General features: G+C 45.1%; 1 protein-coding gene across 1 annotated transcript in view; it reads right to left on the bottom strand.

Annotated features, from left to right (window-relative positions):
• rasa3 (RAS p21 protein activator 3) overlaps nucleotides 1-16,905 on the bottom strand; it is a 180,992-nt gene extending 164,087 nt beyond the window's left edge. Inside the window, exon 1 of the mRNA XM_060898657.1 lies at nucleotides 16,763-16,905. Coding sequence (XP_060754640.1) covers nucleotides 16,763-16,817 — 55 coding nt within the window. The 5' untranslated portion in view covers nucleotides 16,818-16,905. The remainder of the gene's footprint in view (nucleotides 1-16,762) is intronic.
• Between the last annotated feature and the right edge of the window lie 948 nt (nucleotides 16,906-17,853).

The following is a 17,853-nucleotide window of genomic DNA, read 5'->3' as shown; positions in this document are numbered from 1 at the left end:
TGCGACCCTGTAGAACAGGATAAAGCGGCTAGAGATAATGAGATGAGAATGAGGTATTTTGTGCTTCCAAAATGGCGAATATCAACAACAACAACAGAACTGCGTGTCTTCCAGTGTTGCCAGATTGGGCGGTTTTAAGTGCATTTTGGCTGATTTGAACATATTTTGGGCTGGAAAACGTCAGCAGTATCTGGCAACACTGGTGTCTTCATCCACGTTGTTTTCCCGGCACTTGGTGATGCCATGACAACCGGGAAAAGGAAGTACATTTTCACGCATGCGCATATTTCATTTCCGCATTATTACTATCGTATTGAGGTTTTTCACCTGACATCACAGGGTCACGTGACGCCCCGGTGTCCGCCATTTTGAAGGTCAAGCTAGCTAATGTCAACAACATAGTAGCTAGTATGTTACTGTAGCAATGTTTACGTTCAGTCATTTGGATGACTGTTAAAACCTTTCAGTCTCAAGTTTTTCCTTTACTGTATTTACTAGTTTACTGTAATTATGATCCGGCAGCTATTTACACCGGATCCAGTGTAAATAGCTGCCGGAACGCGCTCCGGCTTGCTCCCCCTCAAATTAAGCAGCGCGCTCCGGCTTGCTCCCGGAGTGCTCCGGCCGAGGTTCCGGAGCGCGCTGCTTAATTTGAGGGGGAGCAAGCTGGAGCGCGTTCCGGCAGCTATTTACACTGGATCCGGTGTAAATAGCTGCCGGATCATAATTACAGTAAACTAGTAAATACAGTAAAGGAAAAACTTGAGACTGAAAGGTTTTAACAGTCATCCAAATGACTGAACGTAAACATTGCTACAGTAACATACCAGCTATGATGTTGTTGACATTAGCTAGTGCTAACAGCTAGCTGCTAGTACACTGCTACAACACAGACACCGACCCTAATAATACAGTTCTTGGTCATTGCCTGGTAACAGCAAATTTATAACAGGCCATGTCTCAACAGACTAAGAAGTTATTTCAATGACATTTAATAACATTTTGTTTATCCTGAGGACCGAAAGTAAATGAAAATGTGAACAAACCTTAGCTGTAATAAGATGGCGACCACCGGCTCCAGGGACGACCCGCTGATGTAGGCATGTTACCCAGCCTGACACAAAATATTTGTAGGCATCCAAACTCTTCTACGCTTTCAGATCAATACCTGTGTATGGCGATGGGTTTTTAACGACATAGGTATACAGATCATGTGGGCCGAAGTCAGGTAAAGACGAGGGCTTCGTGTACTTCCGTACGTCAGTGAACAATCCTGGTGGAAGCAGGTAAACGTCGTTCTCTAAGCCTGCTAACCTCAATTTTTGCAAATACCTCTCCCTCTGCTCGCCCTGTAAATGCCCTACGTCGCTGGATAGTGAAGGTGTTTTCTGCATCTCGCTCCTTTTTCTTTTATGTTTTTCGCCTTCCTCGCATTCAAACTGATTCGAGCCGTGACGTCCAAAATGGCAGCATCACATGACTTGGTCACATGGATGAAAAACCTCAATTGCAAAAACTGCCGTGTGAACGCAAGTGGGGCTGCACCGGTGCTAACACGCTTCTCTCTAGTAAGCAGGTTTGTGACGTGTGAACGCTCCACAAAATTTACACCGCTGTAAGATATATCGCAACAAAACACATCGGTGCAGCATCGATGCAAATATGTGCCGTGTGAACACCCCTTTAGACATTCTGTTCTCTTTTTCAATACCAAACAATCCCAGGTCTTTATTAAAACCGACTAACGCCGCAGTGATGTTGTATTGTGCCTCGAGATCAGTTAGTGCCGACTCACATTAGCAGATCATCGAAGGATTTTTATATGTCGGATGTCGCACTATTTAATTCACTTGATAACACATTCGAGCTGAAAACTAAAATCTGGTGTGAAACACAGAGGCCCTGATTTCATAATATCCTAAATTATAACAAACATTCATTTGTGTTTGCTAAGGAAAAATGAAGTTTCGGCTGACCTGCAAAGAACAACGGCAGCAATGTACTGACATAACAACAGTGTTGTAATCGAGCCACTAAACCTCGAGTCCGAGCCGAGTCCGCTATTGATCCAAGTCCGAGTCCAAGACTCCATCTGCACCGTTTGTCGGTGGCTGTTTTAGCACCGTTAACATTAGTTTGGGCGGCACGGTGGTGTAGTGGTTAGCACTGTCGCCTCACAGCAAGAAGGTCCTGGGTTCGAGCCCCGGGGCCGGCGAGGGCCTTTCTGTGTGGAGTTTGCATGTTCTCCCCGTGTCCGTGTGGGTTTCCTCCGGGTGCTCCGGTTTCCCCCACAGTCCAAAGACATGCAGGTTAGGTTAACTGGTGACTCTAAATTGACCGTAGGTGTGAATGGTTGTCTGTGTCTATGTGTCAGCCCTGTGATGACCTGGCGACTTGTCCAGGGTGTACCCCGCCTTTCGCCCGTAGTCAGCTGGGATAGGCTCCAGCTTGCCTGCGACCCTGTAGAAGGATAAAGCGGCTAGAGATAATGAGATGAGATGAGAACATTAGTTTGTTCCTGAACAGGTGAATGTGCTTCTCTTTATCAGCGAGTGCGAAGTATTCTGTCAGAGATGGTTGGGAGACGGATGTAAGTGTAGAAGGTGCGTTTATTAATGCAAAGTGAAGACGGTAAACGATCCAGCGAGGTGGAGCGAGGCACAAACAGGCTATCGTAGACTCGGCAGAATCAAAAGACGAGAAACAGGAAATCAAGGATCAGGAAACCAAACAAGGAAATAAAGCTTGGTAACGTGTCAGCAACACAACTCAATACTTCGCAAAGTAAGTGTGTTTTCACAGTTTTTATATCACTGTATTGATTGTGCCTTAATCCTGTGCAGGTGCGAGTCGTTTATGGTGCAAGAGTCTGCTTGGCACACGCGCTGTCCGGAGCGCGCCCAAGAGTCTATCTGATGCACGCGCCAAGGCGCACAGGTGTGATGCTCTTGCATGAAATTAGTACAAAAATTCATGTACAGTGGTGCTTGAAAGTTTGTGAACCCTTTAGAAGTTTCTATATTTCTGCATAAATATGGCCTAAAACATTTTCGGTCTAGTTTCACTCAAGGTTTCTTCCTCGTGACTTCTCAGGGAGTTTTGTCTTGCCACTGTCACCTCTGGCTGGCTCATTAGGGATAAATCTGCATTTCTATCTACAGTGGTGCTTGAAAGTTTGTGAACCCTTTTGAAGTTTCTATATTTCTGCATAAATATGACCTAAAACATCATCAGATTTTCACACAAGTCCTAAAAGTAGATAAAGAGAACCCAGTTAAACAAATGAGACAAAAATATTATACTTGGTCATTTATTTATTGAGGAAAATGATCCAATATTACATATCTGTGAGTGGCAAAAGTAAGTGAACCTTTGCTTTCAGTATCTGGTGTGACCCCCTTGTGCAGCAATAACTGCAACTAAACGTTTGCGGTAACTGTTGATCAGTCCTGCACACTGGCTTGGAGGAATTTTAGCCTATTCCTCCGTACAGAACAGCTTCAACTCTGGGATGTTGGTGGGTTTCCTCACATGAACTGCTCGCTTCAGGTCCTTCCGCAACATTTCCATTGGATTAAGGTCAGGACTTTGACTTGGCCATTCCAAAACATTCACTTTATTCTTCTTTAACCATTCTTTGGTAGAATGACTTGTGTGCTTAGGGTCGTTGTCTTGCTGCATGACCCAACTTCTCTTGAGATTCAGTTCATGGACAGATGTCCTGACATTTTCCTTTAGAATTCGCTGGTATAATTCAGAATTCATTGGTATAATTCATTATGACGGCTTGCCATCATTGATGGAACAATTCATTCATTGTTCCATCAATGATGGCAAGCCGTCCTGGCCCAGATGCAGCAAAACAGGCCCAAACCATGATACTACCACCACCATGTTTCACAGATGGGATGAGGTTCTCATGCTGGAATGCAGTGTTTTCCTTTCTCCAAATATAATGCTTCTCATTTCAACCAAAAAGTTCTATTTTGGTCTCATCCATCCACAAAACATTTTTCTAATAGCCTTCTGGCTTGTCCACGTGATCTTTAGCAAACTGCAGACGAGCAGCAATGTTCTTTTTGGAGAGCAGTGGCTTTCTCCTTGCAACTCTGCCATGCACACCATTGTTGTTCAGTGTTCTCCTGATGGTGGACTCATGAACATTAACATTAGCCAATGTGAGAGAGGCCTTCAGTTGCTTAGAAGTTACCCTGGGGTCCTTTGTGACCTCGCCGACTATTATACACCTTGCTCTTGGAGTGATCTTTGCTGGTTGACCACTCCTGGGGAGGGTAACAATGGTCTTCATATTCCTCCATTTGTACACAATCTGTCTGACTGTGGATTGGTGGAGTCCAAACTCTTTAGAGATGCTTTTGTAACCTTTTCCAGCCTGATGAGCATCAACAACGCTTTTTCTGAGGTCCTCAGAAATCTCCTTTGTTCGTGCCATGATACACTTCCACAAACATGTGTTGTGAAGATCAGACTTTGATAGATCCCTGTTCTTTAAATAAAACAGGGTGCCCACTCACACCTGATTGTCATCCCATTGATTGACTTAATTTCACCTTCAAATGAACTGCTAATCCTAGAGGTTCACATACTTTTGCCACTCACAGATATGTAATATTGGATAATTTTCCTCAATAAATAAATGACCAAGTATAATATTTTTGTCTCATTTGTTTAACTGAGTTCTTTTCATCTACTTTTAGGATTTGTGTGAAAATCTGATGATGTTTTAGGTCATATTTATGCAGAAATGTAGAAAATTCTAAAGGGTTCACAAACGTTCAAGCACCACTGTAAGTGCATCGAGAAGATTCCTGTGCACAGATGGCACATGGGAAGCGACCCTTCTCCTTGCCCCTTCCTCAGTGATTCAACAGCCACCCCTGAGGTTTTGGGGGAAACTCTGTTGGCCAGCTGCCAGGAAAGCCAAGTGGAAACTGAGATCACGTCCTTCCTGTGAAATGACTTGACTTCTTCTCCTGAACTAGAAACGAGGCACAATGCAAGGGGTCAGCTAACGGTAACTAGGAGCAAGTGGATTGGTTTATATGTGTAGCGTGATTTGTATGTGTGCAAATTTATTTGCGCTTGTGGACGTGAAGCTTTTTAGCATTGCACCGCCACCCTGCTACTTTACAGCACAGATTCTAGCAGTCATCGTCTGCTATTTTTAACCCTGTTTTGCTGACGTGGTGCTCTTGACTGCAAGGAACTCCTGAAAGCATTCGGGAGGCAAAACACATTTTCATGTGCAAATGATTGCAATAAACCTCAGAGAACTTTTTTTTTTTTTTAAGAAGAGTAATCCTGGCCCTCTGTAACACTAGCGGAAAAAGAGATTTCCATCTCTGCTTGAGGTTTAAAGACACAAATAGCTCGTCAAAACCACTGTATTCTGACTGGAGGAAGTCTAGCTCGGCCGTGTACGCTTTCGTTTATCTGACTTCAACCTGCAGATAAATCTCATCGAGTTTTGTTTTGACTTGGTCGTACGCTGCACAGTCATTCCAGACCGTTTCGCTCAAACACGAACCACCAATTTCTCAATCTGCAAATATCCGCGCCTGCTGGACAAGCAATGCAACGTGCATATGTTCTACGTGAGATGACATCAGGAGTCAGGGATCCATACACCGTGGACGGGACACCAGGACATCACACACATTCACCGACATTCGACGTCTGATTCATTTATGTGTACACTACGTACGTACAGTACCAGACACCAGGACGTCATTCATTTTCTTTTTTCCCCTGAGAACTGAAAATGTACAGTGATGCAAAATTAGGGGCTGAGCTGTAAAAAAAAAGACGAGTTGTTTTCACCTTCATGCAAATTAAAAGTGAAATGATGTGCAGCGTGACGGGACGCGGTGCAGTACAGAACGGAGGTGTTTTCAAACATAGAGTCACCGTTACTAAGCACGTTTCTGCCTCGTCGAGGGATTTCTCTTTATTTGAAGTTGAAACACGTCTTTGAAAATAAAAATATCATAAAAGCCTAAAGTCCAATATGACATGACAATATGGTGCCAGAAAAAAATCTGTTTTTACGCTTTTATTACTGACATGAAGTCGAAAGTTTGGACACGCCTTCTAACTCAATTTTTTTTTTACATTTTTATTAATTAAAAGACATGTCTTAAAGTGCATATCACGGGTAAATTCAGGAGCAAGATCAATGTAATTCTCCTATTTTATATTAAACTTTTGCATTTTGTGCCATTTTTTTTTTTACCTTGCGCAATACCAGTAAAATTCAGTTGAAATCAAGCCATTTGAGGCGAATTGGTCCGCCTCTGAAAAAACTTGGCGTTTGGATTTCCCGGCAAACATTGATTTTCGTGACGTCGCGTGCGGGACGCCTCCCTCTGAATGCTACGTCAGCGCTGGTTCGTTTATGAGAAAACGACCTGGTGGTTTTCTGCAAATTTCTTCAACGTTATCGTGTAATTATTAAAATGGTGAACAGATGTATCGTAGGAGGGTGTAGCAACACCAATCTTGATGGGATTAGTACTCATCGTTTCCCAAAAGACCGGACAATGAGAGAGAAATGGGAGCGCTTGGTCTACACAGGCTGTGCACTGAAACCGTGCAAAGCTCGCGCAGCCTGCTGGCGCTTCCGCAGGTGACGTCACGAATCTGGCTCCAGACTCCCTTGGGATTTTTCCAGACGCGTTTTGTTATTTTATTTTTTTCTGCTGTAGACAGATGGCCTTGTGCAAAATTACCCTTCTGGAGGAGTGTGTAAGGGGACATACTTTCATATTAAAAAAACAAAAAACACGCAACTGGCCCGGAATATGCACTTTAAAGTAATGATGGATGTCAGCGTAGTGGCACCAGTCATAGCGGTGGGGAGTTTGGGGGCCGCCTTAGGCCCCCGAAAGCTCACGGGTTCTACATGCTCGGATTTGCATTCTAGTGCATTTCCTGGCACCTCCCTGAAAGTCACTCTTTTTTGGTAATACTCATGAGATTTTTTTTTTCCCAAAAGTTGTTGTGATCGTTTTTGACTGAAGACTTAATATAATTAAGATTCAACTATATTAGTGACATATTTATGGAATAAGAATAAAACAACCAGTATATGTTCACCAACTGTCAGCTTTATTTTCCGCTTCAGCCGATCAATTACAGTACGCTGACTATCCAGATCTAACTAATATCTACGTAGCAGGTTTTCACTGATGCCCAATAATCAGCAGCAGCTCCAAAGTTGAAGTTTCCCCTACTGGCTGTTACTCAGACAGTTTCAATGCACCATTTTACGTCATAAAAAATGCCAGGGACCAGTACATATTACATGCATGGTGCGTAAGCGCCTCTTAACACGGATGGCACTTTACCGCAAACACAGCATAAGGAAGGAGGTAAACCGGACGAGCATGATCAGTGACTATCTCCACACAGAACTACTCGGGCATGTGGATGGACAGTAGAGGATGTCCGAACACTGTAGAACATTCACATGGCGCCGCTGCATGGGGATAACAAAAGACCACTTTTTCAAGATCGACAAGTCTTTTTATTAGTGTAGCGGCGACTTTTACAGGCGTGTCCGCAATATTGTGGGCGTAGCGGTAAGGAAACAATGCGTATCAGCCCGATACGCTGAAAAGGCCTAGATAGAACCCTGAATTCCAGATGTGCTCCATAGGTTATTTCATAGTTTTGACATCAGTTTTGTTCTCCAATGTAGAAAATACACAACACAGAAAAACCTATGAATGAGCAGAGTCGGGGTGCACAAACTTTTGACTGGTCCTGTATACTGTTGGGGATTGAGTCAGAGTGCTTACCTCCTAGCGGTATTCCCCGGGCAATGGCTTCAGCAACGACCCTGGGTTGTGATAAACCATCGGGAGCATGGCGGCGAACCATCAGGCCTAGTCCTGCTAGGTTCCCCCTGCTCCTGGCAAGGTCAACCAGGGGTTTGTCTAGAAAAATTTAGTATGAGGGCGCTCACCATGGCGAGGGAGCGGGGGGGATGATGGTGCCGGTTGTCCGTCCGTCCCCCGACGTGCGAAGCCTTTGAAAAACTGAGGCTACAATGGGACATTCTGAGGCTATCTGACAGGGAAATTGTAACAAATTGTCAACATTGAAAAAGAAAAGTAATCTTCTGCCCCGGACAGTCTTTGGCTTTCTTCCGTTTCGTGCCGCGGGATGACATCTTTAAATGCCCAAGTGTCAACAAAAACAACTCGCGAACTACTTCTGTCAAAAGCTCCTGCGCCGGTGGGTGAAAGGTCATTCAGTCTCGAGAAATCTCGCTCTACAAGTCAGCTGACCTTGTATGTAACCCATGTCAAATCTCGCGAGAGCAGCCGCGACAAGTAAACAACTAAACAACATGGCGCCTCAGTCTGGAAAACGCCAATTCGGGTTGTTTTTGCACCATCTGGCGGTGTATCTACTATGATTGGAATATTTTTGGAGTAGTTATAACGTGTTTGATGATCAGACACATTGTCACGTGGTGTTGCTGGGATGTTTTCACGGAGAAAAGATCGTTTTGAGAAAGATTGCATGTTGTGCAGTAGCATATAAGTGCATGACCTAAGTGTGACTTGGGGTTCAATCGGCATTTCAGTAAGGGGGCGCATGCCAAGAGTAAGAGGGCGCAGCACCCCTGTTCCCCGGTTTAGACGAAAGCCTGTCAACCATGGTGGGACGGATCCCGGGGGAGCTGCTGCTGGCTAATAGCATCTGCACTGCCCCAACCCCCCCCAGGGGCAGTATACAAGTGTCTGTGGGGTTGTGCGTAGGGCCAGCAACCCGCCACGTAACTGCGGGTTACTACTGCGATGAAACCTCGACAAAAAAGGAATTCAGACAGGACTGACCTCAATGGATCACTGACCCAGGACCGAATGAATGAAAGAGACCCGGGGCAGACCCCGGAGTAAGTGGACCGACCAGCTGTCTGCTGACCTGAGTCTCGATCTACGGTAACATCAGCCTGGGAGGCGCCCCAGAACAGGACAGACTGGAGAACCTTGTGATCCGAGGCGCCATGCTCTTGCAGGAGCAAGCGGACGAGTGAGTGAGCGTATACTGTTAAAACTTTTAATAGTCTATATCGCTGATGCATCGCACGTTTTACGACAACCTGTGTGTTGATACGGATTTGCGAATAGTTGTTTTCTGAATATGGTTAACCTCTTCCAGTTTCCCCAGCTCAGACCAACGGAAACGAAGCTAAGCGATCATGAGATACTCTTGATTTACAAACAGTGTTGGCTCCGGTGAGTGTGAGAGACGGCACGGCTGGATAATTTGCCTTCTTGTTTTCTACCTGGACAGGAGGAGTCCCTCGTCCTTTCCCTTCCAGCGAATTTTATTCACAGTTGGTCTGAGCGCTGCTTTAAAACATAGCTGTCTCATGTATCTCCGCAGCAAGAGGCTGAAAGATTTAAATGTGTCTACAGGCATGTCTCTGTTTCTACGGCCCGATCGCACGAGGTGGATCAAGGAAGCTACAGCACCTGAGACTAAGAGCGCAGAGCACCAGAAAATCACCAGGAAACAATGTTGCACCTCTCTGGGGAAAGATTAAGGAACGTTTTTGTTTTTTTCCCCCCCTAAATTAAGATGACATCAGTATTAGGAGTGACATGTGAAACAGCCCTCCCTGTCCGTTCCTCAGTGATTCAACAAGCCCTCAAGGTTTTGGACAACTCTACTGGCCAGCGTCCAGGAAGGCCATGTGGAAACTGGAACACTTCCTCCTCTTGCCTTGTTTCTGCCCCTAAAGCACTTACGGGGAGTTGATTCTCACGTTCTGCAATTCAGCCCCACACTAATCGCTGTTCCTGACTCCGTCCTGTCTCTTCTCTGAAGCCCCTCATATGAAACGAAAAGCTCCTTCTGTTAAAACTCGTCTTTCACCTACAAGTCTCACAACTCAGTTTTATTCTGCTTGTGAAACATTGAGCAATAAAAAGTTTGGGGACTGACTCAAAAAAAAAAGAAAAGAAAAAGCATTACAGCGTGTTGACTCTCAGTGTGAAAGTCAATCTCTGATTCCATCTGGTTCGCGTTAGTCCGAGTCGAACCCAGGAACACTGAAAACAAGCTGCTTCGAGGTGCTTTGTAGTTCCTTGGGCCTATCAGGAAGTGATCTGGAGCGCGTCCCTGTTTCCTCCCTTAGCCCCCTGCCAGAAGCTCCCGACCCCAGAAGCTTCCTCCAGACAAACATTCCCTCAGGAAACCAGGCCGAGAACTCTGTATACGTAGCAAAACAATCAAACACCCTCCTCTTCCGGACTCGGGCACAGCACACACTCACAAAATGAGTAGAAATCGTTGATCGTTTAATCCTGAATGTTGGGAAGAGCAAGTGTATGTAAAGTGTACACACTAATGCTAGGATTTGGAATGTAATCGTTGATTTTATATATGATGCTGTTTGGGAACGATCAACCGTGACCCCATACTGCCTTTTACAGAACAGTAATTACGTTATTATAATCTCATCTCATCTTATTATCTCTAGCCGCTTTATCCTGTGCTACAGGGTCGCAGGCAAGCTGGAGCCTATCCCAGCTGACTACGGGCGAAAGGCGGGGTACACCCTGGACAAGTCGCCAGGTCATCACAGGGCTGACACATAGACACAGACAACCATTCACACTCACATTCACACCTACGGTCAATTTAGAGTCACCAGTTAACCTAACCTGCATGTCTTTGGACTGTGGGGGAAACCGGAGCACCCGGAGGAAACCCACGCGGACACGGGGAGAACATGCAAACTCCACACAGAAAGGCCCTCGCCGGCCACGGGGCTCGAACCCGGACCTTCTTGTTGTGAGGCGACAGCACTAACTACTACACCACCGTGCCGCCACGTTATTATAATAATAATAATTATTATTATTATTATTATCCATAGCCGCTTACCCTGTGCAGGGTCGCGGGAGCCTATCCCAGCTGACTATGGGCGAGAGGCGGGGTACACCCTGGTAGGGCTGCTCGATTATGGAAAAAATTATAATCACGATTATTTCAGTCAAGATTGAAATCACGATTATTCAAACGATTTTTTGAAACAATGCATTTATTCTAGCCTAGTAAACTAGACCCACCCGCCTAGCGGCCAAAAATATTTTTTGCCTAGCGAATGGGTCTAGCCTCGCACCATATAAACAAAAACACCCCGGGCATCAAATCATGCCCGCCAATCACAACGCAAGGTTTTTGTTTGGATTCTTTGGGCGGGCTTTTGCAGGAGTGACGACAAGGCTGCGCGACGCTGGAGAAAGCGCAACAGGAAAGATGGCTACGGCGAGTGAACAGCGCGCGTTTGACTCCGCTTTGGAATCAGTTTTAGAAGAATTAGACTTGGAGTTTTCGTTGAAACATGAGCAGGAAGAGGCTCTCCGCTCATTCCTTTTCAAGAAGGACGTTTTCGCTGTTTTGCCGACCGGCTATGGCAAAAGTCTGATCTACCAGCTGGCTCCGCTCGTAGCCAAAAGGATGGGGCTAGTTTGTGCAGTACGAAGAATTAATAAACAGCTTTGAAACATTACTTTTTGATTGTTTCTTATTTTCCCGTTATTTTAAATTTAAGGGAAATTATTTCACCAAACACCACTAAATAAAAACTCTCAAAAACAGTTTAAGCAAACCCTTGAAAAACACTTGGGGGGGAAAAAAAAAGAGTGTATGTGGTACAGACTCCAAACTTGTGGTCATTATCTCCAAACTTCTTAATATCTAGAACCTGTTTATTAATTAATACGCATTTTGAAAAATTATTTATTTCAAGGTCTCCCCCACTGCTTTCTGTCGCTCTGACTACGTCACAGTCACTGTTGCGCTGATTGGTCAGAGCGTTGGCCTATACGCACAGAGACAGTTTGAAAGACAGCGGGTTGTTCCTCCCACACCCGTCGGAAATGTCTACGGATCGAGGCCAGACTAAATATTCACATTTAGTCTGGCTTGCCAGGCTACATTTATTCAGCATTTCTCTTTAAAACAAAAAAAACCCTCTTTGTTATTGATCATTTACGTTCACCTTTCTTTCAAACTGAAAATAAATATAGTCTAGAAAAACTTAAGTTTGCGATGTATAAAACAAAATAAAAATATTCTTTTGACATAAGACAGAGAAAAACAAATGTACATTCTATCCAGTTGTCCACAATCTCTATATTTAAAAAAAAAAAATGTACTTATTTATATAAAGAATATCCAAAAATAAACTTTGGTACACTTTAGTGCAATACTACAAAATTCCAAATCAAACATTTTTGTAAACAACACCCACTATTGTATGGGTGCACAGCAACTGCCATCGGCTTTATCTTTTGGTTTTTTATTGTTTCGTCGTGAATAACTTTATGGCTCAGTTTCAGGTGGTTGAAGAGGTTTGTAGTGTTGCCAAGAGGCACAGATACTACCTTATTGCAAATCTTACACACGATGCGCTTCTGTTCCACGTCGGATTCTTCGAATCCAAAGTGATCCCATATTACAGACGGTTTTCATCCCTTTTTGTCGACCAACCGATTCTGCCCTCCTTCTGTCATCTTGCGAGCCTAACTCGCACCAAACAATTCACAATCTCTCCTCCTTTCAGCTGCGTGAGTGGAGAGCCATAGAGACACACACACTGCTTCCGCCGCGTGAGTGCTGTCGGCAAGTCTGCGCATGGGCCCGCGGGGAGGAAATGTATTGCGTGTGCGCGTCCCCGACAAATCGCAAAATAATCATTTCAACTCGATTATATGAATTTTGAGATCGTTTGACACAAAAATTGAAATCATGATCAAAATTCGATTAATTGCACAGCCCTACACCCTGGACAAGTCGCCAGATCATCACAGGGCCAATACGTAGAGACTAGGGCTGTAACAATATGCGTATCGAAATCGAAATCGCGATACGCAGAGCCACGATCCGTGTCGCGATACAAGAAGGCAGAATCGCGGTACACCCTTTCAAACTTCTCCTCAGCCCAAAAACAGAGGCGCTTCCAAACTTCAATTTATGAATACTTTACTTTTTATTTAAATTACATTTTAAACTTACTTAAATTACTTTTATTTTTTATATCTATTAGTAAGTCGTTTTTTCGCCGACCTGCGACAATCTTCTGCGAGTCACGCAACGTCCACACTCGCCACTGGCAGAGCATTCATTTCTTTTAAGCGGTCGCCATTCTGGTTGCGACGCGGGGAGCGAATCTGTAAACAAGCAGCTCATTGGCTGGCTAGGTGTGCCACAAGCCAATCACAATCACTTGACCGGAAAGGCATGCAGTGTTGCCAGATTGGGCGGGTTTAGGTGCTTTTTGGCTGGTTTTGAACATATTTTGGGGTGGAAAACGTTACAGTATCTGGCAACACTGAGCATCTGCTTGGGCGGAAGCCTTCTGCGGTAGTTACATTTTGACACGCGAGCAATGTTTCACCATAAAAATTCCGTAATTTCCATCTGTTTTCCGCGATCACAGAAAATCATTGGCCCTATGAGAGTGAGACAGTGAGAGAGCCACCCCCCCAAAAAAAATCTTAACGGATTTACACGATTTGGAAAAATGACTTTTTCAGAACCGAAAAAAAACCAGAGCTTCCGGCTCAACAGTATCATTTTGAGAAATAAAACAATCTTTGGATATACATTTGTTCATTTTTGCATACATATTACTCATTCTCTGCAGTGGTCTGAATTATTTGTTATTAAATAGTTAATGTAAGTAAGTAAATGTTAATAAGTCAAATTTACTACTTCAAAAAAACATTAAAAAAAAATCGTGGGTGTATCGAATCGTGGGTCAAAAATCGTGATACGAATCGAATCGTGAGTTGGGTGTATCGTTACAGCCCTAGTAGAGACAAACAACCATTCGCACCTACGGTCAATTTAGAGCCACCAATTAGCCTAACCTGCATGTCTTTGGACTGTCGGGGAAACCCGAGCGCCCGGAGGAAACCCACAGGGAGAACATGCAAACTCCACACAGAAAGACTCCCGTCGGCCGCTGGGCTCGAACCCAAGACCTTCTTGCTGTGAGGCGACAGTGCTAACCACTACACCACTGTTCCTCCCTATTGTTTTTTTTTTTGTACACCAAACCTGCAAGCACACACACTGCATTACATATCATCACCCTGCACTCGTCTGTGACACGGCTCATAACCAAATGCACTAATAACAGTCCACGCAAAGTGCGAACAGGAAACCCTAACAGGCAGTATTCTGGTGGCTGATAGCATCAATAAACACACACACACCTAGGAAAGTTTGTGAGGTTTCCCTTCAAAAGGGTGTGTCTCACAAACATGCAACAACCCCGAACAACCACAACACAATGTTTAGTCACAGATGATGCTCACTTCCTGCAATGCAAACGCTCTTTACGCAACCGGCAATTTTGCAACCAGGTTGCAAATCATTAAAGTTCGGCTTTTACACTCGACTCGACTGATGCACTTCATTGTGACACAGACACACCAATATGGTTTACGTGTTCGCCCCATATTGCTCGAGAAATGTAATGTTTTGATCAATCCCAGAGCTGATATGCATATATTATTATCCTCTTGGGAACCAAAATGTGTCTTTCAATTTCTCTTTTGTTGTGATTTCCTTACTAGGAATTTCCCAGCAACCCTCCTAATCACGTGATATATCATTGGAAAGCCCAGGATGTACTCTTTACAACACACCGGGATTCAAGTGAATAGCTTGAATGAGTAAGAGGGTGTGCACGTAAAACAGAGGACACAAGTCGATGGGTTGGGTCTCAGGAGGATGTTATTAACAATGAGTTAAAAAGTCAGTGTGGCGAAGTGAAGAAAGGATACTATGTGTGTCGTATGTCACGTATGATACCTAGTGCACCGGGTTGTTGTAGATATCAAGCATTGAAACGATTTCAGTCTTTCGTGCAGATGCATGTGGCTCACCACTGTGTGCAGTAAAAATGTACAGCTGTTGATCAGATTCTGCTGGTGGTTTGTGCTCTGCATGGGCTCGCTGTGTGGAAGCCGCATACACGACACATATCCATTCTGTTCTACAGGGTCGCAGGCAAGCTGGAGCCTATCCCAGCTGACTACGGGCGAAAGGCGGGGTACACTCTGGACAAGTCGCCAGGTCATCACAGGGCTGACACATAGACACAGACAACCATTCACACTCACATTCACACCTACGCTCAATTTAGAGTCACCAGTTAACCTAACCTGCATGTCTTTGGACTGTGGGGGAAACCGGAGCACCCGGAGGAAACCCATGTGGACACGGGGAGAACATGCAAACTCCACACAGAAAGATTCCCGTCGGCTGCTGTTGGGCTCGAACCCAGAACCTTCAGTGCTAACCACTACACTACCGTGCCGCCCTTGGGTGTATCCATCCATTATCTGTATCCGCTTATCCTGTCCTACAGGGTCGCAGGCGGGGTACACCCTGGACAAGTCGCCAGGTCATCACAGGGCTGACACATAGACACAGACAACCATTCACACTCGCATTCACACCTACGCTCAATTTAGAGTCACCAGTTAACCTAACCTGCATGTCTTTGGACTGTGGGGGAAACCCGAGCACCCGGAGGAAACCCATGCGGACATGGCAAGAACATGCAAACTCTGCACAGAAAGGCCCTCGCCGGCCACGGGGCTCGAACCCAGGACCTTCTTGCTGTGAGGTGACAGTGCTAACCACTACACCACCATGCCACCCCATATATATATCTAATCATCTCATTATCTGTAGCCGCTTTATCCTGTTCTACAGGGTCACAGGCAAGCCGGAGCCTATCCCAGCTGACTACGGGTGAAAGGCGGGGTACACCCTGGACAAGTCGCCAGGTCATCACAGGGCTGACACATAGACACAGACAACCATTCACACTCACATTCACACCTACGCTCAATTTAGAGTCACCAGTTAACCTAACCTGCATGTCTTTGGACTGTGGGGGAAACCCGAGCACCCGGAGGAAACCCACGCGGACACGGCGAGAACATGCAAACTCCGCACAGAAAGGCCCTCGCCGGCCACGGGGCTCGAACCCAGAACCTGTGTGTGTGTGTAAATAGATAGATAGATAAATAGATAGATGTGGTATTTTTAATTTCAATGTCATGCAAAAACAAGACTTCAACCAAGGCTTTTGTGCGCACTACTGGAATAAGACACAGCACACACACACACACACACACACAGATGCGGTTTGGGACACAGCCAAGGTATTCAAAAAGAGAAACGCGTGCACGCGCAAACGCATTGTTGTGACAATTATCGCTCCAGGCTGCGCTGTGTGTGTTACAGGGACGATCCTGCGGAGTCCAGCTCTCCGCTCGCCCGGTGTGTAGCCGGACAGTCCGCTCCGTTACCGATGGAGGACAATATTCTCATTCTTTACGTTTTCAATGCATCATGAATAAAAGCCACGGAGCGCGCGAGCGTGCCATCAGGACCGTTTTTGCTTTGTTTTGTCTCGGATTCAACCTGAAATTAAATCGTGTTATGATTCCTGATGTGCTTTATTGTTATTATTATTATTATTATTATTATTTAGGATATGATGCTGCGCGCGCACTCTCTCTCTCTCTCTCTCTCTCTGCACACTGGATATCCGGCGGGCGCGAGCGTGTGCTTTGAATTACAATATGGAAAAGTGGTCTCGCGCGCCAGCGCTCGAGCCCTTCTTGACCCGCTATAGCTCGCGTTCACATGGAAACCAAACACCGCTCGGTCCTCCCCGTAGCCAACTTACCGATTTTAATTTTGACACTCTGGAACACTCGGAGTCCTTCTTCTTCCACCGCCATTCTCGCGCTTTTCCCGTTCACCGTGCTTGGAGACGTTCCCTTACGGAGCCGGACTCTCCAGCAGTGAAGCACCGAGCCCTCTGTCCGACTGCAGCTCAACCTGCAACGGCTCTCATTGAGGGGCGGGGCTCTCCGCAGCCGCGCTTCTGATTGGATAGCTATTCGTGACGTCAAATCATAGGCGGTCGGTTTGCGCCACTTCTTTTCAATCTGATCCCAAGTAATACTCAGGCTGTTACACTATACACTACGTTCAGACTGCAACCTGAAACGACCCATATCCGATTTGTTGTGAAATCCGATTTTTTTGTTAGGCCGTTCACATTACCAATTATATGAGACTTGTATGCGATCTCCAATATGAACGGAAAACGACCCAAAAGTGTCCCGCATGCGCAAATTGACACGTAATAAGCACATCTACATAATACGTAAACAAAAAAAAAAAAGCGCACTCTTCATGTTTGCAAGTAAAGCATGGAGATGAGGCGAGACCTGGCGATGTGGTTTTTGTGGCGGCGGCGGAACTCACACAATAATCTGATTAATGTGGGCAGCAGACTAATGAGACCGAAGGTGTCAAATTACTGGAAATTTCCAGAACAATCTTATAATCTTGTAATTCAGGATGGTTTAACATCCAGGTCCCTACCAAATCCACCATTAGCTTGATCAATTCTATAAAAGTCTATTTAAATTCTGAAAATTGTACAAATGTTGTTGTTTTCCACCAAAGAGGTGGGATTAGCCAACGCAGAATAGTGACGTTTGTCTCTTGCACTACGTTCAGACTGCAACCTGAAACGACCCATATCCGATTTGTTGTGAAATCCGATTTTTTTGTTAGGCCGTTCACATTACCAATTATATGAGACTTGTATGCGATCTCCAATATGAACGGAAAACGACCCAAAAGTGTCCCGCATGCGCAAATTGACACATAATAAGCACATCTATGTAATACGTAAAAAAAAAAAAAGCGCACTCTTCAAGTTTGCAAGTAAAGCATGGAGATGAGGCGAGACCTGGCGATGGG

The sequence above is a fragment of the Neoarius graeffei genome, chromosome 18 (assembly GCF_027579695.1).
Source record: "Neoarius graeffei isolate fNeoGra1 chromosome 18, fNeoGra1.pri, whole genome shotgun sequence".
In the NCBI taxonomy this organism is placed as follows: domain Eukaryota; kingdom Metazoa; phylum Chordata; class Actinopteri; order Siluriformes; family Ariidae; genus Neoarius; species Neoarius graeffei.
This window is presented reverse-complemented; position numbering and strand designations above follow the sequence as displayed.